General features: G+C 33.9%; 4 protein-coding genes and 1 long non-coding RNA gene across 6 annotated transcripts; 3 read left to right on the top strand and 2 right to left on the bottom strand.

Annotated features, from left to right (window-relative positions):
* Positions 1-656: 656 nt before the first annotated feature.
* LOC148785177 (uncharacterized) lies at positions 657-2,894 on the bottom strand. The gene is made up of 4 exons (XR_016067948.1): positions 2,138-2,894; positions 1,586-1,840; positions 1,409-1,509; positions 657-1,327 (listed from the first exon to the last, which is right to left on the bottom strand). It is a non-coding gene; the product is annotated as an uncharacterized LOC148785177 (long non-coding RNA).
* A 5,533-nt stretch (positions 2,895-8,427) lies between these two features.
* LOC105172670 (zinc finger protein AZF2-like) lies at positions 8,428-9,614 on the top strand. Its single transcript, XM_011094206.3, has one exon. It carries the CDS (start codon positions 8,617-8,619, stop codon positions 9,325-9,327), a length of 711 nt encoding a protein of 236 aa, XP_011092508.1. The 5' UTR covers positions 8,428-8,616; the 3' UTR covers positions 9,328-9,614.
* Positions 9,615-13,378: 3,764 nt separating this feature from the next.
* Positions 13,379-14,212, top strand: LOC148785176 (zinc finger protein ZAT10-like). Its single transcript, XM_088885896.1, has one exon. The coding sequence runs from the start codon at positions 13,436-13,438 to the stop codon at positions 14,210-14,212; it is 777 nt and encodes a 258-aa protein (XP_088742022.1). The 5' UTR covers positions 13,379-13,435.
* A 1,636-nt stretch (positions 14,213-15,848) lies between these two features.
* On the top strand, positions 15,849-16,628 carry LOC105172831 (uncharacterized). The gene has a single exon (XM_011094407.1). It carries the CDS (start codon positions 15,849-15,851, stop codon positions 16,626-16,628), a length of 780 nt encoding a protein of 259 aa, XP_011092709.1.
* A 3,408-nt stretch (positions 16,629-20,036) lies between these two features.
* LOC105172671 (uncharacterized) lies at positions 20,037-21,829 on the bottom strand. 2 transcript variants are annotated; one of them, XM_088885616.1, is made up of 2 exons: positions 21,023-21,829; positions 20,037-20,869 (listed from the first exon to the last, which is right to left on the bottom strand). In XM_088885616.1, the coding sequence occupies exons 1-2, from the start codon at positions 21,795-21,797 to the stop codon at positions 20,127-20,129; spliced, it is 1,518 nt and encodes a 505-aa protein (XP_088741742.1). In that variant the 5' UTR covers positions 21,798-21,829; the 3' UTR covers positions 20,037-20,126. The 2 variants fall into 2 exon arrangements, with proteins under 2 accessions (XP_088741742.1, XP_011092509.1); XM_011094207.3 differs by having other exon boundaries at positions 20,037-21,829.
* Positions 21,830-22,393: the final 564 nt, after the last annotated feature.

Below are 22,393 nucleotides of genomic sequence, written 5' to 3'. Positions count from 1 at the left end.
GCAACTGTAACTCTCATTGGAAACCTTTCCTAATATTGAATTTGTCTGATCTTTTTTATTTTTTGAATTAGAACGATTTTTATGGATTTTGGAACAGCTAAATTAATTTTATCGAATAACTTTTAGAACGGTATTTGTAATATCCCTGCCTAAATTTTGAAATTGGTTTTATTTGTATTGGTGATAAATATAGGAACGAGTTTTGGAACTGTACGGTGCAACGGACTTAGGAATACGTTTGTAGAACTGTTTTAGTAATGATATTAGGAACGGTCTTTCTTAGTATGGAACACATATTAGAAACTAAAATAGCAATGATATTTGGAACGCTTACCCACCAATTAAGAACACTTGTTTGAAATAGTTGTAGCAATGGTGTTTGGAACAGTAACACGTTTTTATAACTGTTTTCGTAACGGTATTTGGATGATTATTTATTTAAATTTGTAATATTTTTTTTGCCATTACTAAAACCGTTTGAAATTTTTTAATTTTGTAATTTATTTATAATTACTTAATATATTTAATAAATTTGAATAAATAAATAAATTTATAAATTTTATATATAATTAAATTAATTTTTAATTAATTATATTTATGAATTTAATTAATTGGATAAATATAAAATAATGGAATGTAATAAACATTATGAAATATGAATAATTAAAAAAAAATTATTAATATAAACAAATATTTAATTACAAAAATAAAAAATTATAAAACTTAATCTAACCCCTCCTCATTAGCGACGTCCATATCATCCTAATTTGAGCCTGGGTGGTTTGTCAAAGGCGATGCTATGGTCGAGGAGGATGCCAGCATCTCCCCCATCATGGCCATCATGTCGACTATCATGACCTCGAGGAGACTAAAGCCTATTTATCATTCTCGCTCGGGAGCCAAAACGAACACGCCTGCTACCTTCTGTACTGGACCTTCGACCAGGCACCTTTTGTCGAATCTCCACCAAGCATTACACTCGAATAGTTGACCGGCTGAAAAGAAAGACGACCTCACCTTCTCGTACATGGTGTCAGTGAGAGATATTTTAGTATCCCCCGTTGACCTTCTTTTGTAGATAGAATCTTCAATGGGCGTCCTCTATGGCGGGGTTTGTAGGTGAGGATGGCGATGGTGATGTGAATGTGTGGCTGGAGATGTGGGCCTCAGAACCAAAACCGAATACTCGGCTCATGTTCTTGCCCCCGACTAGAGCCGGCTACATTTGCTGCTCTGTCCTCGCCGTCGAAGCCTTCGATTCAGTGGGGGCATCATGGTCCTCGATTGTATGCTGAGACTGACGATCCTCCAGCATATGGACCGTCTCCTACAAAACAAATAAAGTTATTAGTACTTTTAATGAGAATTAATTTTTTAAAAAATAATATTAATTAGTTTAGCTACTTACCGCCACCTCCGCCGCCCTCGGCCCTCTCCAGCCGTCGTTTTTTTCTTGTAACACATCTTGAATAATTTCATCTACTTGGGTGGCCGGCCGAGCTTTGTCTCCTATAGAAAAAAAAAATAGTTAGCATCGTATTTATAAAATAATGATAAAGAATATAAAATACTATTATTTACTTACCAACTTCCTCTTGTGCATGTCGACAGAGGGAGACTCCCCCTAATACATAGTCAAGGACGCCATAGAATTCGCCGCCCGGGTTGCCTTATTCTTCGAGGACTCATGGTGGAAGTTCTCGTTGGCCTAGTGCGTCTGGAGCTAGAGTCATACCTCGTTAGCCAACCAAAGTGGCCTGACCAGGCTGGACCGACGACGAAAAAAGTCTTTAGATATACCTGCCGACCCACATGTGAAAGACCCGGAACATGGACTCATCTTCACAGTCCCGCCAGTAGATTATATGCAATAATAAAATTAAACATAACATTAGTAAAATTTATTAAATAATTAGATAAAATCAAATTAATTTAAAATTAATTATTTTCATGATCTCGAAACAGAGATGCTGGTGCTTTGGAGGCACCTACTTCATACACGACCATGGGTGGGGAAAATATCCTCACACGATCGCATTGATCCGCTCGTGGAAGTGACGATCAGTCTTGAAAGGACATATTATATTAGACATTTTTAAGATAAAATAATACTTAAAAAATTAGGTAACCAAATTACTTCGAGTCATTGGGACTGATGTACTGGCGCGCTAATAGTGGGGGGACTGATGGTGGTGGTGGAGCAGCCGCTGGGGTGGTAGATTGCTGTAATGTCTCATCAGCTGCCTGTGTGGCTCCAGATGTTTCAGCATCATCTAGAGTCTGTGGGGCGGGGGACAATGCAGTCATATCAGGTGGTGTGGATGGTCGAATGACTGCTTCCCCCAACCTAGGAAGCCCGATGGTGCTGGTGGAAATGGTGGGCCACGACCACGTCCTCGACCACACGATACAGGAGGCGTACTACTATACATGATCTAAACAAACTATTGAGAAATCCTAGTCTAAATTTTTTTATTATTAACATTAATATGTAAATAAAAAATATATAATAATTCTTACACATCAAAATATTATCATGAAGTTATGATTACTCATTAATTATTTAAAAATGTATAATTCCCTTGTGCACATATACATATGGGTCAAACATTGCTATAAGCTTGTTTAGCCTGTTACATGAACTTTTTGTTATAGTACTTATTAAGTTTATCCATTTTTTCTATCAAAACATTGTCTTTTGTTGACAGGTGAAAATAGATAAATCTAACGAGTTCTACTAGTGAAATTCACTTGATGGGCTAAACAAGATTAAAGACACGGGTGATCTATTTGTACGTGGTTACAAAAAAACTATACATTTTTTAAATAATTATAAATTATTAGAAATATTGTCCTCAATTTGTTTATTGAGAGTATTGTTATAATTTTTGTGATTATTATGTAAATATGTTAATATTGGAGAAGTTGATCTAAATTTTTTATTATTGACATTATTATGTAAAAATATTGGTCTAATTTTTGTGATTATTTATATTTATTATCTAAAAATATTAATATTATGGAAATTGGTTTAATTTTTTTGATTACTGACATTATTATGTAAAAATATTATTATTGAGAATATTGGTGTAATTTTTGTGGTTATTTGTATTTATTATGTAGAAATGTTAATATTGGGGAAGTTGGTCTAATTTTTTTTTATTATTGACATTATTATGTAAAAATATTATTATTAGAAATATTGTCCTAATTTTTGTGATTATTATGTAAATATGTTAACATTGGAGAAATTGGGCTAATGTCATGTAAAAAAATAATATTACACATAAATTGCATAAATTGCTCAATAAATTATACATAAATCGCATAAATTACACGAAATTACACAAAATTTCTATAATTGCAGAAATTACATAAAATAAATTTTAAAATTACAGTAATTCTTATACAACTATATATTTCTATAATTGCAATAATTACATAAAATAAATTTTTTTACAGAAATTTTTTAAAAATCACCCAAAAATTACAGAAATTTTTTAAAAATCAGAAAAAGTTGATAGAAAAATTTTAAAAATACAAAAAACTTACAGAAAATTTTTAGAATTACCAAAAGTTATGAATTTTTTTTAAATTTAAAAAATGTATAAAAATTATAAAATTTCAGAAATATATTCTGAAAATTTCAAAGAAAAATTCTGTTATATTTTATAAAATATATTCTGAAAGTATTTTTAGAATTTTTTTTCCTAAAATGTCTGTTCAAAAATTTTCAAAAAATGGGAGAATTTTTTTTTTTTACAAGATGGAGGTATATATTTTTACGAAAATGGGGGATTTATTTTTTTACGAAAATAGGTGAAATTTTTAGACGAAAATGGGGGGGAGGGGGGGGAAAAATGTGGGAACAAAAAGAAAAAATGGTGGAGGGATCAAAACACAAAAAAAAAAAATGAGAAGAGTGAAAGACTTATCTCTACAGTCGTGAGGACAGCGTGGGAGGCGAAGGGTCGAGAAAGGGAGAGTGAGGGCGAGAAAGTAAGGAAGAAAAAAAGAATATGTTAAGTGTTGTATATATATATTAATTTTGGAACGTGCATTTTTAAAAAACTGTGCTAAACATCGTTCTAACAAAAATTGTTTCTATTTTATAACGTATCCAAAAAAACCGTTCCTATAATAAATAAGTAATAAATCAATTGGGGGTAGATATAAATTTTTTTATTTTTGACTTTTTTGTGAACATTGGTAAATTCGGTGAATTTTAACTAATTAAAAGACTTATTATTAATTTACAATAAGAGAAAAGTTCCTTACATTTTTTTCATAAGAAAAAGACATAATCGGTATCCAAAAGAAGTAGACACAAGTTCCTAAAACGAAAAAGGGAAAAAGGGAAGACAAAATGTGTATTGTAATTGTAGGTAGGTAGATGCATGAGTCGGTTTTAGTTGCAAGAAATACGGACCACTACTTCATCAAAACTCATCTAGCTACGTACTTGGATGTCATTAATTACACGTTAATCACCACCAATGGCCTTTCCCTTGCCTTGCCTAACAACATTAATTTTGTTCTCTTTTTCATGTACCTAACTATGTGTATTAGTGGCTCAGAAACAATTATATATGGTTCGTGGAAAGAGGTTTTATGCAACTCTTTTTCATTTGTTAGGACAAAAGTCACCCAATCTTTATTCTTCAATGTTGATGTCCTCTCTTGTGTTTATGTCTTACTCCCCCTACCCTTGTAATAATTTAGGGAAAACCAAATTTGATAATTGCATGATTAAGAAAAATGTAATTTAGAATGACGAGAATAATAAGATTTCATACTAGATGGATAAAAGCTGAAATTACTCATTGGTCCCTCGATAAGAAATGCCAACCATAAGAAGAGAATTAAATAAAGGATAAAAACGGGATTACACACTTGTTACTGTGAATGTAATGAAGGATGGAGACTTGAGGAACAAAATCCTCTCATCTGATGTTAGGACCTTTATGAGGGATATATCAATGCAAAATACTCTTTACAAAATAAGGATTCGCGTATTTTGAACTCTTGTAAAGGCACACTCATTTTGACCCGCGAACCCATAACCACAACTATTGATCATCAAGTACCTACGAGTTCGAGATCAAGGCAAGTAGAATCGTAAAAGTATGAACACCCCACAATTATTTTGAACCACAATACATCATTATCACTTTCCACAAAGCATTTTTTCACTAACTTAAGCATCAAAGGATTCTTTATGTGGACCACCCAACAGCCCTGCCAATCTGCTCTTGTTTTTCAAGTTTCCAAAAATCTCTAATACGAATTATTCCCTTGAAATGACCTAACTCCAATTTGGATCAACATCTGTTCAATTTTAAAAATTTTGAAATGAACAATTTTTAAAATTATTTTTATAAGTATTTGGATTATTTCTTGTAAGAATGTCGATAATATTGCACATGACGTCACGAGGTCGCAAATGGAGATGCTAATAATCAATTACTGATGCAGTGTGGGTTTTTAATTAAATTCGGGTAAGGGCCATATCATGTGTGTATAGGGTATTCTTACCTAGACAAACACCAAGTGCCACGTGGCCTGGCCGGTCAACCGGGAAGGTCCGGTGCTGTTGTCGTCTCCAAGTAATTAAACAGTTACCTTCCGCGCTTTATTTTACTTGTCCCAAGCAATCAGTTAACGGCCAAAAAACAAGATGCAACCTCCACGTGTCCAGTAAGAAATTCGCTCCTGTAATGAAGAGTTCCACGTGTCGTTGCGTGCCGTGTGGTGGAGCCAGGCGTCCACTTGCCTGCCGGTGACGTTATCAGTTGTTCAGTCCTCTCAGTTGTGTGAGTGAGCCACTCTCTTACCTGTGAATTGACAGAATCACCCTTGGATTGTAGCTGTGTTTGAAATATATATGGTTTGAAATTTAAAGCTTTATTTTTCATTTCAAATATATGGTTCAAATTATATTTTAAGAGATATTGTTCAATTTTTTTATATTAAAAAAATAATTAGATGGTTTCGACTCCAATCCCCCACAAGAAAAAAAACATATCCAGTAATTATAAATGTATTTTTTATTATTTGAGAAATTATAAATACCCTCATTAAATTAATAATTATCTAATAAATATCTCTTATAATGAATTGCTCGATGGAGTATTGGCTAAACAACTATTAATTTCAAAGAGGTATTTATAATGTTTCGAACAAGAAGTAAGTATTGACACCCATCGTTGATTAAAAAATTACAAATACCCCCTCAATAAAATTAATGATTGTCTAACAAATACCTCCATACAATGGCCTGTCACGAGGGGGTAATCGTTAGACAATCATTAATTTCATATATATATTTATAACTTTTTAAATAACATGAGAATATTTATAATTATGACAAATTTTAAAAAAAAAATTTGTAATTCACCCAACAAGATAAATATTGTTCATCATATAATAATCAGGGGAGGAGAAAAAAAAAAAAAAAAAGGACCATAAGGGTAACAACGGTAATTCGTAGTAGTGGTGGTACGCCAAATCTTTTTCATATATATTTTGGATAGAAGAAGAATAATAGGAGTTCACTTCCGTAAAGTTCTAGAAAATGCGAGGAGAAGGATAGGTATGGCCAATCATTGCACACGTGGCCACCATTGGATGTTTCTTCTTCACACTCAAACTAACAAGTGGCTTTCTAGATACCCGTACCCGTAACCAAACCCGAACCCGGTTCCAATACCGAAAAGCGCCTCTCCTTTCTGAACTGGGAAAGTGAAACTTCTGCTTACTTACATTGAATATTCTTAATTTAAGAAGAGCGTGTCCGTGTGTGTGTGTGTGTGTGTGTGTGTAATTGCGATAAGGATCAAACGCTGGAGCGGCAAACTCAAACAAGTAATTAGAAGCTTAAACCAGCACATGATAATAACCGTCAAAACAATATTTTATTTTAATTTCATATTATTTTATTTCCACCTTATTTCGATTATTTACTGTTTTAATTAAAAAAAAATAGGGTAAATGACATTTTTCCGTATTTTCATTTCAACTTTGCAAAATTCATACTTAATTATATATGACTATTTTTCAATTGATTTTTATATTGAAAATTATCATTGTAATGCATATGTGGCTTTTAAGGGTAATGCATGAGTAAAATAATTGCGAAGTGCATGTGATGTTTTTTCTAGCCAAAAGATCGATCGAGAAATAATCATACATGATAAAGTACAAATTTCGCAAAGTTGAGATAATATGATAACCAACAAAAGAAAATTTAAATGACAAAATATTGTACAATTGACGTTATTCTAATGAAAAAATATAATTAACCCTCGAAAAAATTATTACGTAAAAAAAATTATTTAAATAGTCATAAATATTAAAAAGAAAATTCCAAAAAAAATCGAAAATCGAAAATCAAATTCAATTGAATTTTGTTTATTATGTAAATTGTGGTGAAATATCAGTACTACTTGCATTATTTTTGTATTTTTATTTACACAACAATTTTTTTATTTTTAAAAATTAAAATTAAAGTTGAGTAGACGCGTTGTGTTAGTTTTTGAGGTGGAAAAAGTCCTTGGAGTGGAAGCAAACTTATCTCAACTGTGGAGGCGGTCGGTCACCAGTCTTCTCTCACAGTCACACACACCCACACTTGTACACATACTCGGTGACGTCCACTACACCACCCTCATATGTCAACATACCCCCACCATATCATCCTCTCTTTAATTAATTATAAATAAATAAATAAACTATGTCAACACCTTTAAGATTAACTCTAATTACACTATTATTTTTTCGGAAACACTCTTTCAATAAAGTTTTGCAATTAAATAATTAAATTTATTTATAATTACAATTATAATGTGTTTTTAATTTTGTCTTTGACAAATTAAATATATATTTTTTGGATGTTAATATAATTTCAGCTTGAAAATTATGAGTTTGATTTTCTTCATTAGTTTGAGAAATTAATAAGTAATTTAAAAGGATGATCCAATTACAAGTTCGATTTATGATTTATTTATAAAAATATTCTTTTTGTCTTAACAACAAAAAATTAGGAATAGTTTCTTTAAAGTTATTGACGTTTATAGGGGTATATATATAATTTTTAATAAAAAAAAATAATTTGTGTATTTACGACAACGTTTTTTATGGGTGTATGTTTAACTTTTCAAAAGGTAGGAATAATTTGTACAAATAGACTATAGATCAGTAGATATAAATATAATTATTTTTAATTTTAATTTAAATTTATAATTTCATGATTTATGGTGGTGATTGAAATTAAAGTGAGTCAAAATTTTATTTTAAAATAATAATAATAATAAATAAAGTTAAACTTAGTTGAGAAGTAGTGTAATTTGTGGGAAAAATAGAGAATAGTAGATATCGTATTCTAGAGTTATAGTAAACCTTTCCTTCCTCCACCGCCATTCCAACGCAACGCAACTCCCACTTCAATTCCTCTCTCTCCCTCTCTCTCTCTCTCTGCGTATATATATATATATAAGGGGATACTCTCTCTCACTCTCCCTCCACTTCACACCTTCGACTTCAACGTAATCTCTCTCTTCACGCCTTTGGATAATTCCGGCGTCTCCAGTTTCTCTTCACACACACACGCAGTCAATCATGACTCTCGAAGCTTTGACTCGTCCGGCGCCGGCGGGGACGCTGCCTTCTTTCCGCCGTCACGATTTTGAGCCTGAATCGTGGAGGAGATCAGCCAAGCGCTCCAAGAGAGTATCAGATGAGGAGTATATAGCTGGCTGTCTCGTTATGCTAGCTAGGAGCGGCGGAGACGCCTCCCCCTCCGGCGATCCCGCCGCCGATGATTCCGAGAAACAGACGGAGGTTGTTTCTCCTTCTCCGGTTCTCCATTCGTCCCTGAAGGATAATTGTTATAGGTGCAATGTTTGCGAAAAGGTTTTCCCGTCGTACCAAGCTCTCGGTGGCCATAAAGCCAGCCACCGCAGTAAACCGCCGACGGCGTCCGTAACCGCCACCACGGAGACGTCTAATTATACATCTGGTACCAATTACTCAAGTGGCCGGCCTCACGCGTGCTCCATCTGCCACAAGACTTTTCCGACCGGCCAAGCATTGGGCGGCCACAAGCGCAAGCATTACGAGGGCGTAATCGGCAGAAGCACCGGCGCTAAGGGTGGTGTAATTTCCACCGACGGTGGCAGCAGCTTGAGCGGCGTCACCAGTTCCGACGGCGGCGCAACCAGTATCTCCCACGGCGACGGTGATGGGCATCATGCGACTCTGATCCGCCGGAATTTGGACTTGAATTTGCCGCCCCCGCCAGAACTTGATTTGAGTCTTTACTTGGCGTGAATCGTTTAGATTCTTGGTTTTTTGCGGCAAATTCTTTTGATTGTGTGCAACTTCATGTGTAGTTACCTCAATTTGCAGTCAATTGGTTTGATTGAATTGGTTAATTCAGCAACGCAAGTAGAGTTCCGTATTTGGTAGGGAATTAGTTTGAATTTGGATGCAGATTTGAGCATTTCATGTATAGTACTCACACATTTGTTTCTATTAGCTTGAGGCTCAGGTACGAACTAAAAAAAAATATTTACGATTGTCTAAATTAATATAAAAATATTCCTCGTGACTTTTAATTGTGCCAAAACTCTTTAGGGTTACATTTGATTGGAAGATCGATTTCAAATAATTTTATATTAAAAGTTCTATAATCTAAACAAATTTAAAGGCTTTGTTTCGAGGGAGTTGTAATTTTTACCTTCTAAATCGTAGAGTGTATATCAAGAATCAAAACTAGAGGAGATTGGTAAAATTTGAAGACAAGTAATTGGATTTGGAAAAATTCCCATTTGATTCCACCACACGGTCATTATTCACTTTTAGCTTGACACTTTTTAATTTTAAAATTATAAAATTTTGATACTATGTCCTTAAATATTAACAAATCATTAATCAATGATTATTGACTTAATTATAAATGTCCAAATTTTTATTTATTCCCATATATATATAATTTTTTTTAAAAATTAATATTTAACATACTAAGATAATAATGTCAAATTTTAGAATTTTTGGACTAAAAGTGTCAATTCCGTAAAACGAAGTCAACAGTGAGGATGGTCTTATCTATGAGACCAAAAGTGTCATTTTGCCTCTTATTTATAATCCGATATTTGGATTGATGAATTTGAAAATTACAAATTTTTCGAACCTATTAGGATAAATTATGCTATAAAAGATTCTAGATATTTAAACTTTCTTTTTGAACTATATATTGAATTACTATAATGAATCACAAACTCATTTGAATAGAATTATTTAAAATACTTACTCTAGATTTATTTAAAATTAATGTCGTCTAGAATACTTTTACTAGTTTTCAATATCTTTCTTTATTATTATTGTTATTGTTGTTTTGATTTGTTTTTTTTTAAAAGAAAAAGTATACTACATATAAATCTAAGTTTTTGAACACTTTATATTGTCAAAAAAATTATTTAATGTGAAGCCTTATGATCAAAGTCCTACCCCTTCCACAGCAATGAATGTTTGATAACAATATTCCCAAAAATCTTTTTTTTGAATTAATTATTTGAAAAACATGATGTTAATTATGAAATAATTTGATTGGAGTGGAGAGAACAACAATGATATGATTAATTAATAATATAGATATATAGATATTGCATATGAGGAGAGGTCCAAAATTGCCCTCCGAAAATTAATTAAATGCTGAGATAATTATGCCTAATATGAGTCCCACCCCAACTCAATTAAAGCTCAAAGTTCCTATGTATAAAGTGAGGTAGAGTGTTTGGCTAAATGTATTTAAGACATGGTATAACCTTTTTCATATTTTAAACCCTTATAAAATGTTGAATTTTATTATGGAAGGAAAAACTATAATGGGATTTCTTAAGGTTCAGTACAATTATAAATATTTTGCTCGTTGTCTGAAAATTTATGAATATCTTTTTAATTTTTGATGAAATTATGTAATTATTTGGTGAAGGTTTGGAATTGTTAACTTTGTCCATACTAATTTTTTTTCTTGAGAGATTATATAAATAAATTGGACTAGATGGATGGAAAAATTTTAAAAATTATAAAAATAAAATCTAATTAGTCCTTAAAAAAATTAAAAAATAAGTAAAATTATAATTTATAATTCACAAGACATTTTGGTTAATTTAATACTATAAAAAATTGATGGAAACCTAATGTAGACTAACGAATTGAGCTATGTGTTAGACAGTCGTTTAAACCAGGAGAGTTTTGATGATTTTGCAGCCAACGAGGGAGTATTTGTAATCATGTCGACTCTGGAGAGCTCATTGTAATTTATTTATTATTAAAGTCCAACTTGCATATTACACCCTTATGTTTTTAAAAGTCAGCTAAAACCCCCTTGTGCTATAAAAATAGGCAAAAAAAACCCTCTCTATTTTCTAAAACTTTGTGCAACTCCTTCCGTTAGAAGTTAATATAATGTAAAGTGTACCCGCTGGTGGTGCGAGTGGGTATGATTTTCTCTGCGAATTTTGATAATTTTTTGCTATAAACTGACAAAATACCCCTATATTGTGTTTTAAATTACCATGATCTAATATATGTGTTTTAACTTTATTTTTAATTGATTTGTTTTTTTGTATTTTCATCCCTCCTAATTAAATATATTTATTTAAATATCAAAATACAAAACAATGTATATATTTTTTTATAAATTTAATTTAAATAAAAATTATATTAAAAACACAATACAAAGTATATTATGTTTTAAAATTTAAATATTATATCAATGTAATGTTAATGAACAACAACAGGATATTTGATTAACTAATTTAAATTAATATTTAAATAAATTATGTACTATAAATAATTTAAATTTAAATGACTATTATATGTATTTACAATGAAAATTTAATACTTGTTTTAATAATTTTTAAATTTTTTTATCATTTTCAAATTTCTCTTTCTCTAAATTAAATTTTAAATTTATTAGAAAAAAAAAATGAGCGACGGCAACGATCGTGTCACCGTCGCCCAAAGTACCGCGATGGTCGCCCATTTCAACACAATTGGGGGGCGCCCATGGGGATTTTGGCGACTGCGACCGCATGCAATTGGGGGTAATGTAGTTGTCGCCCTCCTCTGCGCTGGGCTGGGAGAAGGGGGGAACTGGTGGCGGGCGGCCTATTTTGTATTTTTATAAATAATATTTTATATTTTATAATTATAAATATATAAAAATTGATTAAATCTTAATCTTAAATAATTTAGATCTAATAGTTGAGATGTATTGATTAAATTTTACGGTTGTTACTCAATAAAAAAAATTCAACAGTAATGAAAAAAATAATATATAATTGATAAGGGCATAACAATCTTTTGATAAAAAAAAATTAATGTCGTTAGCTTCAATTAACGGTGAGGGGTGAGTCTGCTATATTTGAAAAAATAAAGAGAATCTTTTACCTATTTTTAAAACACAAGAAGATTTTTAACTAACTTTTGAAAATACAGAGGGTAATATGCAATTTGGCCATTATTAAAATATGAAAAATTACCCGAGTCTTTGTATCGCAATAACATATGTATATTTATACTAGTCGAATATTAACATTGATGCATAATTGATATTTGTAATTTAGCCCGAATTTTGGAGTGTACGTAAAGCACATAATTAAACTCTTGCTTTCTCTATTGTTCTAACCCGAATTGCCACCTCTTACTCTCCCTCTCTCTCAACTTGTAACTAAATAAAAAAGATTGGAATCAAAATCCAATAATACAAAATAACAATATATTATTTATAATTAATATAAAAATCTTTAGTGTACAGCTCAAAAATACAATTAAAGATATACACTTTCTATTCTTATCTAAATCCTTAAAGAAAACTTAAACCCTAAACGTTATCTTATAATTCGTCACTTATCTTCTCTCTCTTGATTATTAATTTCCTTTTAAATCCTCACTAATAAATAAAGAAATTTCTTGGAATTGTGGGTCCCCCATGTGAATTTGTTACCATATAATAATATACTTAATTCTACATAGTTAGTTTCTGTAATATAGACATCTTACTATTACCTACCTTAATTGGAAGCCAAAACACGCATATACACCTTCAGTAGGTGTATTTCATGTTCACTACAACACTCCCACTCCCACTCTTCCCCGAATTAATCAACATGCACTGGAATAGAATTTGAGGAGTTTGGATTTATATAAGTCCCTCCCAATCTCTCACCATCATTCCATCATACGTTTATCAAAATTATTATTATAATTCTTTTTCGGTTTCGATGCCATGAGTTTTTAGACTATGAATGTCATGCGTACTCTACCCGTGGTGTTGCCTCCCACTCAGCCCAGCCTCCGCTATTGCTGTTTTGATGATGTTGATCAGTTTTGGAGTGTTGATTCATGGCCTGAAGCTGAGCAGTGCAAAATAATGGATGATTGTCTGTCGGAGGAGGAAGAGATTGTGGCGGAGTGCCTACTCATGCTCGCCCAAAGTGGTGGTGGGTTCTGCGTTTCATCGTCATCGCTCGAAGCTTTGACTCCTCCGGCGCCGGCCCAGACGCTGCCTTCTTTCCGTCGCCACGACGTTGGGCCTGAATCGTGGATGAGAGCCAAGCGCTCCAAGCGGGTATCGGATGAGGCGTATATAGCTGGTTGTCTCGTTATACTAGCAAGGAGCGACGATCATCCCACCAGTCCCGCCACAGATGATTCGGAGAAACAGACGGAGGTTGTTTCTCCTTCTCCGGTTAATTGTTACAAGTGCAGTGTTTGCGATAAGGTTTTCCCGTCGTACCAAGCTCTCGGTGGCCATAAAGCCAGCCACCGTAGTAAACCGCCGACGGCCAGCGATACCGCCACCATCGAGACGTCTAAATATACAGCTGGTACCAGTTACTCAAGTGGCCGGCCTCACGCGTGCACCATCTGCCACAAGACTTTTCCGACCGGCCAAGCATTGGGCGGCCACAAGCGCAAGCATTACGAGGGTGTAATCGGCAGAAGCGCCGGCGCTAAGAGTGGTATAAATTCCACGGACGGTGGCAGCAGCTTGAGCGGCGTCACCAGCTCCGACGGCGGCGCAACCAGTATCACCCACGGCGATGGTGATGGGCATCATGCAACTCCGATCCGCCGGAATTTGGACTTGAATCTGCCGCCCCCTCCAGAACTTGATTCTTGGTTTATTGGGGCCAAATTACCTTAATTTGTATTGCAATTGGTTGAATTGAATTCGTCAATTCAGCAAGCAACTAGAGTTCCGTAGTTGGAATTTTTGCATCAAAATAATATATATATATATATATATATATATATATAATTGATATTAACACGGATACATAATTGATATTTCTTTTTTAGTTAATTACAATGATTATTTTCATTCATATAACTCAAGTAGCAAATAAAATTCTGAAAAATTACGTAGGAATAAAATCATCATCCGCCATTATGTCTAAAATAAAACTTAAAACCATATAGATATATAAATGCTATTAAAATTTAATATAGCAATAAGGATATTTTTGTGTCATGAAATGTTGTTCTTATAGAGTCCTATTGAAATTGAATTTAACAATTAAATCTGGTCTACGATTTAAAATAATCCGCACACGTACTGAAAATGGAATTAGTCAAAAATTGCAATGTGGTCAGAATTTTGGGCTCTCGAGACGCACATACTAAAATCCGAGTAGATTTGTAATTTTGGAAGGATTTATTCTTCATGTACCAAATTTTTTAAGTTGTAGAGCTTACTTATTAAATTTAATTCTAACATGACTAAAATTGCCACCCATGAGATCAAAATTGCCAAATCATTCCTAATGTGTTCCACTATGACTTTATTAGGTATATTAAGCCCTGAAAATTTATAATTTTAGTCTCGTAATTATAGAGTGATAGTAATTTTGGTTATATTGGAATTGAATTTGGCAATTAAATCTTATAATTTAAAAAAATTGGCACATCAAGCTTAAATACCTCGAAGATTGCAATTGGCAATATTACCAACTCATATGAACACCAAATTACAATTTTCAGCAAATTCATCCTTAGGGGTGGCAATTGGACCCAAACACGCCCTGAATGGGATGGGATCAAGTACACAAAATAGGGCTCGGGGCGGATAGCAGGTTATAAAATTAGGACTAGTTCAAAATCAGGATTGGTCTTGAATCCAGTTTTGATTCTTGATATACACTCTACGATTTAAAAGAATTGTAATCCAAACTATTTATTTTGCAATTTTATAACTTCTTTAAAAAAAATTGCCAAACATTTTTTGAACTTATATTAACATCTCAAACGATCCAATAAGAATGTCTTAAAAGCTTATTAATTCAACCAAACACCATCTTAATTAAATAAAAGCATTGTAATCAAATCCAATCATATATATACATATTATAGATAACATTAAGCATTTCTTATCGATAAAGTTTATAATTATATACATATATTAAATCTAAAAATTGAAGCTAATGAGGAGTCATCGCTGGTCAAACTAACTTTTTTGTAAAATTAATAGTATAACAGTATCTGTAATGCACAGTAGAAGAGTTTAATTAAGAGTGTAATACTGTAGGACAGCTTAATTAAGGAAAACATGCTTATCCTAAACCTTACCTTGTAATTCTACAGTCTCAATCTATACAGTTGTATTTCATGCTCACTACAACACTCCCACTCCCACGCTCACTCTCACTCTATCTCTTCTTTACCCAATCGGGTTAAGATTAGGAGTTTGAGTTTATATAAATCCCTGCCAATCTCTCATGATCCTCACTTCACACTTTTTTTTTCAAAAATTATTGTTCTAATTCGCTTTCGATTTTGATGGTATGGGTTCTAAAATTGTGAGTGCTATGCCTCCTTGGGCAGCGGTTGTGCCGCCCACTCAGCACTGCCGCCGCCGGTTCTTTGATGATGTTGATCAGCCTCCAAGTGTTGATTCATGGCCTGAAGCGAAACGAATCAAGATAATGGATGATTGTGTGACGGAGGAGGAAGAGTTTGTGGCGGACTGTCTACTCATGCTCGCTAGAAGCGGCGGTGGGTTCTGCATTGCATCGTCGTCCACTGAAGCCAATTCCTCCTCTGTCGCCGGGAGTATGGAGGGAAATCAGCCAACTGCGGCCGTTGATACCAAGAAAGATCAAGAACACTCTTATTCCACCGATGCAGCCATCATCACAGCCTCCAGTTCCGCCGCCGAAAGAAACGCGACCGTGTCCAGTGATACGAACACTAGTTCCACCACCGTCCGCTCCTCGGCCCTGAAAAATTCTCACGAGTGCAACATATGTGGTAAAATTTGTCCATCACACCAAGCACTCGGCGGCCACAAAACCAGCCACCGCCCCAAGCCGCAAAGCACCCCCCTCTCGTCATCCAACAGCCGCCAACGGAACGCCGTCCCAAGTGGCAGGATTCACCAGTGCATTATCTGTGAAAAGATTTTCCCCACCGGTCAGGCACTCGGCGGCCACATGCGGAAGCACTACGAAGGAACAATCGGCGGCGGCGGTTCCAGTCGCGTCACCGTCTCCGTCAACCGAAAGTTCGACCTAAACCTTCCTCCGCCACCGGAATTTGGCTCTGAAGATGTAGAAAGTGCTTAATTTCCCGCGTTTTTCCGAATAAAGTGGTTTTTCTTTAATGAAAATGTAATAGCAGAAAAGTAGGTTATTTTGCAATTTTCCCACAGCTGAAGGGTTGATGTGTGAATTCTTGATTCCTTGACGGAACAAACAGTTATTGTAATTTCAATAATAAAATTTGTATTATTACATCTTATTATGTGTCACCAGTGTTAATTGCTATAATACTTCAATGCCTGAAAAAAAAGATTTGGAGAACATGCACTCTTCTTTGCATTAGCATCGAATTTAAATCAATTCTATGAAAAGCACAATACACTTTATAGTATGATTGGAATGATAGATCTTTTAATTTGATTCAATTTGAATTAATCATATGATACTTCTTTTGGTGTGATTGATTTAAAATTCTCAATCATAAATTCTTTACATTTGTTTGAATAATTCAATGATTTACACGATTTTTAAATTTTTCAATTCTCCTTTTCAACTATATTTTAAATTCTTTTAATATAAAATTATTTTATTTCATTTCAAATTCATTCCTCAAGTTCAGACCATTCCATCCAAACATACATAAATCTCAGTGATGTTGCCTTATTGTATATGAGGAACAATTTTCAGCACAAACACAATCATTTACTAAGGATAAAGCCTAAATTATTTTTCTTTTTATCCCATTTGTTAAAAAGAGTTTTCAAGTTAGTTCTCTATAATTTTTATTGTCAATTTTTAATGACGAATATTATTATAATCGTTAATATCAAATATGAATATCTAACAAATACCAACAACAAAATAATGATATATTTGTTTAACAAATATCTACTGTTAAAGTAGAATTGCACATACTATTAAAATAGAAGTATTCCGCACATACGAGGAATTCAAACCCAAGATTTTAGAGTCATAAGCCTCAATCTCGCCAATTAAACAAGACCTGATCCGCAGTTGATATTTAAACTTGTATTGCACAGTTGAGACAAGGTAGCCCAATTGGGCGTAAACTTGTAGAAGAGGGGCAGTATTAGCCCATAAACCAATACAAGAGAGCCCAGATCTTGATAGACTTAAGCCCAATCCATAAAAAGAGAGAAGCCCAAGCCCAAGACCGATCTTGTGGGTCACTACATATTGTTCATGTTTTTCTTCATATATAATAATTTTCAACTAATATTTCATTTTTTCTCTCATAAAATGATTAAATTTGAATTTACATGAATAAAATGTAATTTATATAACAAATTAATTTTTAAGGAAGAAAAAAGTATAAATAAACAATAATGTGGTCGATTCATATTTTGCCTACAAAACGTAATTTTTCCAAGGTTTTGAGTTTTAATACGGACAGTATTAAAATTGACTTATTATTGGATTTTTTTTATCAATATATTTAACCAAACTTTACTAAAAAAATATATATTAAATTGTTATATTTATCTTTTACTTAAAATTGTGTTTTGACTCCCCCTCTTTTTTTGGCGGAAATAATCATTATTTATTTTATTTTTTATTCTAAAATAATATTTTATATTGCATATATATATATATATATATTATGCAAGTGAAAGTAGTTTAAAATATGTTTTGAGAGCTACCTACTCCCGGAGTAAGAGTCAAAAGTCGCGAGACATGTTGTGCAGAAGGCGCGCGGGCGCACATGGCGACGAACTAAAAGTTATAAAAGAAGTGCGACTTTTGGTGAGGTACACATGAGACATTAATTTTTTTCATTTTAATATGTGTGAAAGACAAGACATTAGTTGTCTTTAATCCTTCGACGACTAACTACAATTAATTTGCGTAATCCCATCCTAATTCTTCTCGACAGCTCTGTCTCGTCTTTTTGGGATTGTTTTAAGTATAAGCCAACTCATATATCATATAGTCTTTAAGACTTATTTTTTTTAATAAGCCATTTTTCAGAACAAACACTACAGTGTATTCATAAATGGTGAATTGTGGCGTAACAACACCAAATTTTAAAATATCGATAATAATATTATTATTTATTTATTCAAATTATACACGTTATTTTGCCGTCAATTTATTATTTTTTTATCCCTAACTTTCTCTCATATTTATCACTGATTTAATTTTTAATTTTTGGATTTAGTTTTTTAAAAATTTGGATCGCTTTCAGTTGAGAAACTTTAATCAAATCAAATTTGGTGGAGTTGAACTATTCCTAACAAGGTATATTATATTGTCATATCTATGTTGCACAGATGCTGACACGATAGCTCAAAAAATTTCAAAATATTAAGACATGATAAGACACTCACACGGCTATATATATTTGTATATAAAATAGTTTTTCATTATATATATTCTCATTTTTTTTATAAAACTAAAATATTCAATATGAAAAATATTAAAATTTAATATAAAATAAGCATGTCTTATATATAAATTTCTTACATGGCTTCAAAAAATATACATACTCAATTTATTTTAAAGAAGTATGCAATGAAAAAATTCTAATAACCAAATTAGTTAAATTTTCGTGACCATCTCTCGAATTTTTAGTAAGTCCATTACAAAATTTTTAGTTTGTACTCTTTTTCTTTTTTATAAAATTATATATAAAAAAAAATTCTAGATGTGTTCAAGATGTGTCAGATATCGTGTTTATTTAACTTTTTTTTATTTTATATTTTTGAATATACGAATGCCTTGTCCGATATATGTGTGAGTCGTTTCTAATGTGCTCATATCCGACCCATGTTTGATATTATATCAAGTAAATTTTTAAGAGTGACTTTTCTATTCTAATTAGAAAGATAAATTAATTGCATATAAGTATAATATATACATATATATATCAAAATCGAGTTTGAATAAACAGAAATTCCAAATGGCACATTTGTAGAAAAATAGGTGATTAATTTTTTTTTTTTTTGAGAAATACTATTTGCCATGGCCTAATTTTATCCAAATTAATAATTGAATACCATAATTTTTACTAAAATTACGGGAATAAAATATAAAAATAGTTGATTGTATATAATGATAAAAATTAAAGTCCATCATTGCCAGCTATACATAATAATTAATGTAAATTTATTTTAGACAAGATCGATTTTAGTTTAGTACAAAAAGATGAATGAAAAATTATCATAAATAATTCAATCTTTATTAAAAAATAATAATAATTCAATTCATCAAAATACAATCTCATGAGTTACAACACAAATCCACTGATCAAATAATACAGACATCCACACTTGTACACTTTGATTTCGGTACTGATTTCATGATATAAGATATTTTTTTATTTAAATTAGGTTTGATCGATTAAATCAATCATTGAGTAAGTGTATACACTTAATATGTGATTGTCACTTTATTTAAATTGTATACTAATTATATGATAAATATTTTTTTTTATCATATAATTAGTTTAAATTTGACCAAACCTAATTTGAGTTAAATTTATAATAGAGAGGAAAAAAATAAAAAATGCATGATTTGGAGCTAATTTTCGTTGTAAACAATTTAATTTAAATCTTATTTTGACTAGTAATTGCCATGAGAAGGTGGCCCACCATGCATTCCTCCGCCCGCTGCACTGATTTCTCCGCTTCCATAACCATGTGCCGGGACGGCAGCGCCGCCAATTTCTCCTCCATGATGACTGGAAGCTTCTTCTGGTTCACATGAAGCAGCTGCTGCTGGAACCATGATAGGCTTCTTTCTTTTCTTGGCTAAGCAAAAGAGGCCAACTGCAAGGAATGCGAGGAAGAACAAGCCACCCAAAGAAACGCAAACTGCAATTATGGTAGTGTGGTTGTTCCCGCCCCCGCCGCCGCTGGGAGGCGGCGTCACAAGAGTGTTAGACGGTGGTGAAAATGGGGTGAGGGTGTTGGGACTTGGTGGAGAGAATGACGATGGAGGTATTGGTGGGTAATGATCATATGCAGGAGGATATGATGGGGCTCCTGGCTTGGTTGGTGGATGTGGATAATATGGCGGATAAGCAGGTGTCTCCGGTGGATAATTTGGTGATCCTGGAGGGGATTTTGGCGGCGCAGCCGGGCCACCTGGTGGTGTTTTCGGTGGATAAGCAGGTGTTGGTGGCTTTTCAGGAGCACCAGGCTTTTCTGACGGCGACGGTGGATGCTTTGGTGAACCTGGCGGCGATTTTGGGGGCGCAGCCGGGCCATTTGGTGGTGTTTTTGGTGGATAAGCAGGTGTTTCGGGCTTTGGTGGCTTTCCAGGAGCACCAGGTTTTTCTGATGGCGACGGTGGATAATTTGGTGATCCTGGCGGCGGTTTTGGTGGCGAAACCGGGCCACCTGGCTGTGTTTTTGGTGGATAAGCAGGCGTTTCTGGCTTTGGTGGCTTCTCAGGAGCTCCAGGTTTTTCTGCTGGCGAGGGTGGATAATTTGGTGATCCTGGTGGCGATTTTGGTGGATAAGCAGGTGTTTCCGGCGTTGGTGGCTTCACAGGACCACCAGGTTTCGATGCTGGTGATGGTGGATAGTTTGGTGATCCTGGCGGCGATTTTGGTGGTGCAGCCGGGCCACTCGGTGGTGTTTTTGGTGGATATGTTGGTGTTTTCGGTGGATGCGGGGCAGGTGCTTCCGGCTTTGGTGGCTTTACAGGAACACCAGGTTTGGCTGGTGATGGTGGACAATTCGGTGATCCTGGCGGACTTTTTGGCGGCGTAGTCGGGGCACCTGGTGGTGTCTTTGGTGGATACGGTGATTTCGGCGGCGGTTTTGGTGGCGCAACCGGACTGACTGGCGGCGTTTTTGGTGGATGAGCAGGCGTTGCCGGCTTTGGTGGCTTCACAGGAACACTCGGTTTTGGTCCTGGTGATGGCGGGTTATTACACGGTGGTTTTGACGGCGTTTTCGGTGGAGCACTCGGGACAGCTGGTGGCGTTTTCGGATGCGCAGAGGGGCTGGGAGATTTTGGTGGCCGGTGATGAGATGGCTGCGGGGTTGGTGGTGTTACAGGACTCCCCGTAGGTGTTGGCGGAGAAGCGCCGCCTGGTGGGTGATGGTGACCACAGTGTTCTTTGTGGTGGCAATGTGGAGAATGTGGAGGAGGAGGTGGAGGAGAAGGAGTACATGGAGGAGGAGGAGGAGGGGTATCGCACGGCGGAGAAGGTGGCGGAGGGGATGGTGGCGGAGGAGAATAGTATGGATAAGCCATTTTCTTGATGCTTTTGACAGCAGGCATTTTCGTTTCTTTTCCCACTTGAGGGCTCTGTTTGGATAACAGTCTCTATATATATAGGCCATGGACGAAGAAACCACCAAGAACCTTAAGCTTTCAAAAACAAAATAATAATAATAAATTATAGAGAAGTAGTAATTAATTACGTAATCTTTTTAATTATTTGCTCCAAAAATTGGTCATATTCAATTACAAGCTCAGAATTCAAAAATATAATTCTTTGACGTTCAATATTTTTTATACAAATATATAATTACATGAGTTGTATTCATTCAACTTGAGCCTAATTAAATTCTTGAAAACCTCAATTCAGACTTTAGAAATAGTTGATTCCTGTAATCATGTCATTTGCATACGACTTAGAGAAGTACAGCCTAACTTTGGTGGACCACAAATTAACTATTGCATGCTCCAATTATTGCAAATTCATCAAGTCGCTCATTTTTATTTTTTATTTTTTATAAATTAAAGTTGTCAAAACCACATGTGAAAACACCAAAAAAAATAAAAATAATTGAGGAATAAATTATTGAGATTGAGGAATTAGGGCTGCTTTTGCATTATTCACATGTCTAAAACTATATATATATGGGTAGGTG

Source organism: Sesamum indicum, linkage group LG10, assembly GCF_026168435.1.
Source record: "Sesamum indicum cultivar Baizhima isolate 11 linkage group LG10, ASM2616843v1, whole genome shotgun sequence".
Lineage (NCBI taxonomy): Eukaryota > Viridiplantae > Streptophyta > Magnoliopsida > Lamiales > Pedaliaceae > Sesamum > Sesamum indicum.
This window is presented reverse-complemented; position numbering and strand designations above follow the sequence as displayed.